We start from the raw sequence: 7,069 nt of genomic DNA, 5'->3' as shown, positions 1-7,069 counted from the left end.
AGATAGATAGATAGATAGATAGATAGATAGATAGATAGATAGATAGATAGATGGATGGATAGATAGATAGATAGATAGATAGATAGATAGATAGATAGATAGATAGATAGATAGATAGATAGATAGATAGATAGATAGATAGATAGATAGATAGATAGATAGATAGATAGTTAGATAGATAGATAGATAGATATGACTATATCACAGACACACACAAAAAAAACATATCTGTGCTCACTGTGACAATGGTGACACTGATATATTTTAAAAGCTAAAATTTTCTATATTTCTAAACTGTGTGAAAGAGAAGATGAAAGATGATTTTATTATTTTATACTGTTGATGCGTTTGGCAATATGGTATACAAAACACGCACACCAATTAAGTACTTTGAAAATGAAAGGGGGAATGTTGTATTATGAACCAACTTTTCACTATTTGAACTGTACATGAGCGCGGAATGACGCAGCTGCAGGAAGATGGAGACGGGAGCGCGCATAGACAAATGGGGAGGTGAGTATCCACTTCACACCGCGGGACCCCCTAGATCACAGGCTTCGCATGTCAGGAGTAATCCTGTCTATACTACAGACTCTCTTTTACGCACGCACGCACACCATTTGGCGACACAACCCAGCAATCACAGCATGACTTCACAAATGGTCAGCTTTATGTTCACAGTGTCCTTCGCAAAAACGGGGAGGGTCCGCCAGTATAACGAGAGGTTAAATTTAGCTGATATTTTAAAGTCCGATAGAGCGCGATTCCTCCACTGCGCGCTGAAGATATTTCACAGTGACTTCAGCTGTTCAAACATAAATTCGTGTAGTTGAGAGAGAAGGGCGCGTTTAATGAATGACTGCAGCAGCTGTGAGACTCCGACAGGACTTCCACAACGCTCATGTGTTCCTCTTCACAGCCAGCCAAAAGATTTTGCCAATTATTCTTTTTAGTGATAACGTCATTACGTGGTTGGGAGCTTAAACACAAGACGCGTTCTGTCTGTCCACACGAGCGTCTTTGCAAGTTGCGTCGCGTTTAAAACTAAATTTAAGTTCTGGTCAGTTCCTTGTTTTCCGTTTAAAACATATTTCAGTAATGCTAAATTAGCAAATCCCCAAGGTTTAGATATAGGCTATAAAATATATTGGACTTTCAAACATATTATTTATATTTCAATGTAATTTTAAACACTGGTGATCTATTAAACACTATAAAAGGTAATGCCAATAATATAATAATATAATAATGAGACTCTAAATGGGGTCCCTGGATCTGTAAAGGTTGAAAACGCCTGACGTGGCCTATTAATATCATATTTGCCACACCCCCACATGTGGCATTACAGAAAATAACAAGATAAATGAATGAATGAGGCATTTAAGATGTCCTCTATAAAACAAACGCATGCATTTTCTAGCAAAAACACATGAATTGTTGATTATTCAGAAGACCTATTTAGTGTTTTTCTTTTGTTGAAATGTTGGTCAAGGAGTCCAGCTGTAAATTATAAAATTGCCTCATTGCTTTAAGCAGCGTGTGACATCAGCTTTCTGTGAATGAAAAAAAGTATGTATGTGTGTAAGGTCACCTCCACCAGGTGCGCAGGAGCTTTGTTCACAAAGAGTTTTAAACATTATTAGTGAATCCTGTATTTCCAGTGCATGTGTGTGAGTGTGTTAAAATTGAGTGTTGAAGAGGAGGTTTTCCTATCCCCTCTGGCTAAAAAGAAAAGTAAATAGTTCAGAGTGATTTATGTGGTGGAGCAAACCTTACGCGTCAATGGATCCTGAGTAGCTACTCACTCAAAAATAAACACACGCGGTGGTGACTCACGCAATGCATTTTATGCACCCTTTTTGATAATGTCCTTTAGAAGCTGCCTTTCAAAATGTCGATGTTTTCTTCTGATTTAACATCATGTGAATAAATCAAATATTTATTTCTAAATGCAGAAGCACTGGTAACAACCCACAAGCATACAAGCAGAAACTTTTTTTAACCATGAAATGCCAAAAAGGGGGTTCTTGATCTCTCAAAAACTTTGCTTTAACTATATCTCAATAGTCTTGAGATGCCAATATAACTTAATAAAGTTCTTGTTAAAGTGTTCATTCATTCATTGAACAGAATGTGTCTTGCTCACCTTTTGGACTGCGCCTCTGACGGGTTTCTGTCTCTCTGTCTCCTGTTTTTGAACCAGTTGCTAACCTGCGTCAGGGACAGTCCTGTGATCTTGGCCAGATTCCTCTTCTCGGCCGGGGACGGGTACCGGTTCTGCTTATAGAGTTCCTTCAGCGCGTTCCTGGAGCGCTCTTTGAAGCAGTACACCGTCTCCTCTCCATCCCAGATGGTCCGGGGAAGGGGAAACTTTCGTCGCAGACGATATTTATCCACTGCGCCCAGCGGTCTACCGCGGGCCTTCTCCGCCTCCGTGTACCGGGCTTTGTACCATAAGTCCTGCAGGGCAGAGTGGCACGAGGGGCTGAAGCTATGGCTCTCCAAGATGCTGTAAAGCTCCTGGTAGCGTGCCTGGTGGAAGGCCACCAGCGCCTGAGCGCGGAGGATACTCTCGTTACCGCGCAATAAGTCGCTCTGCGGGAGAGACCACAGGAACCGGGCGAGTCGATCCACGTTGCCCCCCTGCTGAAGCGCTTCGCAAACACACGCAACTTGCTCCGGTGAAAAAGCCAAAGAGCTCGCGGTAGCTGCGGGTGAAGTGTGCGCAGACAAAGAGTCCATAGTGGGCATCTTGCGCTCCAGTGGAGAGGTCTGCTGCTGCTGCCCGACGAGCATCCCGGCGGCCACCGGAGTGTCAAGAGTCAGGAGTTTGACGTGCCCCCGACTGTCCGTGGAGCTCTCAAGAGTCTCCGTGTACTTCACATTTTCCTTTTTGATGTCGCCTGCCACTGTCACTTCACTAGAGGAAATAGACATTGTTTTTATTCTTCACCTCAGATTCCTTTAGTCCGTCACCCCGCCTCGTTTCTGCCCAAGCTGATCAGGTTACCCGTGCGCCATGCGAGTGATATCGGGTGTCTTTGTAAGTGGATAGCTTTCCCCTTTCGCTCCAGCAGCGTGACTTCTCAGCCCGATGGTTGGGGTGGGGGGGTTGGACACACATGATTGGCTGCACGAAATTTCGAAAGGGGCGGGGCGAACGCAGCTTCAAGGCGAAACCATTCAAATGAATCTGTCACTCTGCCGTGACGCGCTCCCGCAGCTCACCTGGTCGATAGGTGAGATCTCATTCGAGCTTTTGTGTGCTGCCGTGTGTTTACTCTGAGCTTACTCTGAAAAGACCCAGACTGCTCATACAACACTTCAAACGATCCAGACATTTACAAAACGACAAACCCTACCCCTCAGTTCATTTTATATCCGGTTAAAACTATAGGTTTTTGGTCTTAATGTCTCTTTAAAACTTAGTAAATATTTCATTTCTACAGTTATTGTTATAGCCTATTATACAACCAAACATATATTATTTATTTATTTAACAGAAGAAAATTAATAAGGTGAAATAATAGGAAAGAGGCATACAATAAAATATATAATAAAATAAATACAATGTTGGTGAATTTACATAAGCTATAGCCTACGAAATATCTGCATCCATCCATCCATCCATCCATCCATCCATCCATCCATCCATCCATCCATCCATCTATCTATCTATCTATCTATCTATCTATCTATCTATCTATCTATCTATCTATCTATCTATCTATCTATCTATCTATCTATCTATCTATCTATCTATCTATCTATCTATCTATCTATCTATCTATCTATCTATCTATCTATCAAGATAGATGGATAGATAGAGATATCTATCTAGCATCCATCCATCCATCCATCCATCCATCCATCCATCCATCTATCCATCTATCCATCTATCTATCTATCTATCTATCTATCTATCTATCTATCTATCTATCTATCTATCTATCTATCTATCTATCTATCTATCTATCTATCTATCTATCTATCTATCTATCTATCTATCTATCTATCTATCTATCTATCTATCTATCTATCTATCTATCTATCTATCTCGTTCGTTCGTTCGTTCGTTCGTTTGTTGAAACTCAGCGCTGGACAGAGATCAAACTTGAGCATAGGAACGGGAGACTAAACGTACATGTTTCTTCCAGGACGAATTTGAATGTAACACTGTTATGCGCTCTGTTGTGAGCTGCAGTGTGTGTCGATTACTGGTATTTAGTTATTTATTTTTTTATAACGTACTTTAACAAGTAATAATAATAATAATAATAATAATAATGGATGATCAGGGATGCCCGAGGTGCAAGACGACTAAATACAGAAATCCATCTCTGAAGCTGATGGTCAATGTGTGTGGACACACGCTGTAAGTAACTTACCTGCTGTCAGATTTCTAGCAGCTACTCAAACCTGTACAGATCTTAAACCTTCATAGATACAGAAGTGAATCTTTATTCATGCTGTCCAAGACAGAACGTTTTATTATTTGCATCTGGTTCGTTTTTGCTTGTATATGTGCTCTAAATTAACCAGGTCAGTGTTTCAAGCTGTGAGTGCAGTAAACCGATGTTTTACGACTTCTAACTTCGGTTGCTCACCTGTTTGCGAGGCTCTCCTTACAAAAAGTGACCATGGTTTCAGCCATAAAACGGTTAATATTACTACTGTAAAACCATAATAATTTAATACGTAATGTCCTTCAAATAGTATAGGATTTTTTTACTATTTTGATGTGCATGATGACCAATGGACGTCAGATCTAGTTTTTTTAATTTTTATTATTGCAATAACAATAACAATAGGGGAATACAGAGACATACAAAACATTTGAGTCTATAAAAATTCACAACTCTGCATCTTGCATCAGAAAATCAATCACACATCTAATACATCAATTATCCTTTTCAGCAACTGAGATGTCTTAACGGTTGTTCTGTATTGAAGTCAGAGATTCGTAAAAAACCTTTAACTCGGTGGAAAATAGTCTACCATTTGGTACTGTTAACATATATTTTGCTTTATGTATATGATATTTTCCAAATAATATATATATATATTTTTGCTATCGTCCATTTCCAATAAACCGGTATCTCAATCCATAAACAAGACCATTATATCAGTTATCGTGACAAATTTGTAAAACACCTCAAAAATAAACAGAGAAACTTTGGACCAAAATAATTTGGTATACTTACAACTAAAAAATAAATGTACAATTGTTTCTGTTTCCTCTTTACAAAAACAACATAATGGAGAAACCCCTTCTTTAAACTTACTGATAAAATCATTACATGGATAATATCTGACGTCAGATCTAGTGACAACGCATCACTGAATCAGTAGGAAAAGTGACAGTTCTGTCAGACCACCTGACCCAAAACGGACAGTTTTATCGTAGTATTAACAATAACTAGCAACTATGGTATTGTGGTGGAAATCGTGACATGAAAAATGTGTTGAAGTCACCAGGAAATCAAAATGGACAATTCTTGTTTTATATTATGTAATATTGCAGTGAAATTATAAATTATTTTTTCGCGTGAGGGCGGGACCTGTCACTCACACGAGTTCACTGCAATAGCAAACCACAACCATCCAATCAATTCCTGATGGACAAAATCAAGTCCCGCCCTAATTTTTATTTGTCCGTGAATCCGTTTCACTCGGATATACGTCACAATAGGGAAGAAAAGACTATCGCAACATACATTTTATGCTCACATTAAAGATGAATACAGACAACATAAGAGATCAAACTAGCTATTCATTTCATTTGGTGCATGGGAGTAGTCACTCAGCCACAGAAACCTGAACAGAGAGGGAGTAGTGTGTGGATCTCATGGGTGATGTGTATCTGACTCTGAAGTCACTTGACTCCTTGTGCTTTGGGTGTCCTTGACCTGCAGAGAACGTAAGGATTCACAGTGGACTGCTGACCTTGGACTCAGAGACCGTATGAATATATTACACACTGATGACACACTGCTGGAGACATTCCAGCACACACTCCCCTCCTCTGCTCATTTCATGAGAGTTTACCTCTGTATGCAGAACATAAGGATGACTGTAGCTTATGATTAAATGCAGTTGAGAGAGTGGAAGAGGATATTGCTTCTGGTGTTTCTTCAACTATGGGAACTTTTGACCCGTTGGGCTTAAAGGAACACTCCGACTTTTTGGGACTTTAGCTTATTCACAGTATCCCCCAGAGTTAGATAAGTCCATACATACCTTTTTCATTTCTGTGCGTTCTGTAAGTGTTATTTGACGCACCCACCGCTAGCCTAGCTTAGCACAAAGACTGGATGTAAATGGATAAGGTAGCATACTAATCCCAATAAGTGACAAAATAATGCAAACATTTTCCTATATACATGTTGTGATCTGTATAGTGACAGCGTGTACAAATAACAAGGCTATACGAGACAGAGACCATTTTTAATCGTATAAATACTGGGAACAATAATTGGGCAATTCGTAAAATATGTACGATTTAGCAAAAATCGTACTAATTCGTACGAGTGAGGTCGTATGAATTCGTACGAATTAGCCACCTCGTAGAATTCGTACGAATTACCGTGAGATCAAGACAAGTGCAATTGTCACAACTGTTTAATAGGACGTCGCATTCGCAACTCTGTTGCATTGTCTGTAAAATGTAGTTGGCTAACTCTCTCAAAACATTCAATTCATGCTTTGAAACCTAGTTATTGATACGATTTTGATAACTAAATGAATCATTTTGCATGTGTGTCATTACATAGTGAAATAATGTTTAGAAGTAGTGAAGAGTATAACAGTTTCACTGAGAATCAACTCATCAGTTTTGATTGGCAAGCCACGTGCATTTAGTTATAGAGTGGTGCAGGTATGACATCACTTTTTAAACCAAAACGCAGAAGCGAGTTAGCATTTTAGCACTTCCGGTTCCATCTTCACAAAGTCAATGGGTTTTTGAATGGGGTTTTAGTTAAATACCTGAAATAAGGTATTTGGTGAACACGAGCTCAAGACACTTAAATGTTTTAGCCTAGCTATTCTACGACATAAAATACATCAG

At 39.4% G+C, this 7,069-nt stretch overlaps 2 protein-coding genes across 4 annotated transcripts in view; one reads left to right on the top strand and one right to left on the bottom strand.

Moving 5' to 3' along the window:
- six4a (SIX homeobox 4a) overlaps window positions 1–2,998 on the bottom strand; it is a 6,078-nt gene extending 3,080 nt beyond the window's left edge. The window contains exon 1 of one of the 2 annotated variants that reach the window (XM_081351515.1): window positions 2,147–2,998. In XM_081351515.1, the coding sequence (XP_081207641.1) occupies window positions 2,147–2,937 (791 nt within the window). In that variant the 5' untranslated portion in view covers window positions 2,938–2,998. The remainder of the gene's footprint in view (window positions 1–2,146) is intronic. The other variant, XM_081351514.1, reaches the window with a different exon arrangement.
- mnat1 (MNAT1 component of CDK activating kinase) overlaps window positions 2,976–7,069 on the top strand; it is a 25,110-nt gene continuing 21,016 nt past the window's right edge. The window contains exon 1 of one of the 2 annotated variants that reach the window (XM_081351522.1): window positions 2,976–3,043. Coding sequence is in view for 1 of the 2 variants with exons in the window: in XM_081351521.1 (XP_081207647.1) it covers window positions 4,287–4,375 (89 nt within the window). In the remaining variant the exon portion in view is untranslated. Of the gene's footprint in view, window positions 3,044–4,160; window positions 4,376–7,069 lie in introns of those variants that run through there. The other variant, XM_081351521.1, reaches the window with a different exon arrangement.

The sequence above is a fragment of the Scardinius erythrophthalmus genome, assembly GCF_964197995.2.
Source record: "Scardinius erythrophthalmus genome assembly, chromosome: 21".
In the NCBI taxonomy this organism is placed as follows: Eukaryota; Metazoa; Chordata; class Actinopteri; order Cypriniformes; family Leuciscidae; genus Scardinius; species Scardinius erythrophthalmus.
Note: the sequence above shows the minus strand (reverse complement) of the source record. Positions and strands in the feature narration are given on the sequence as shown.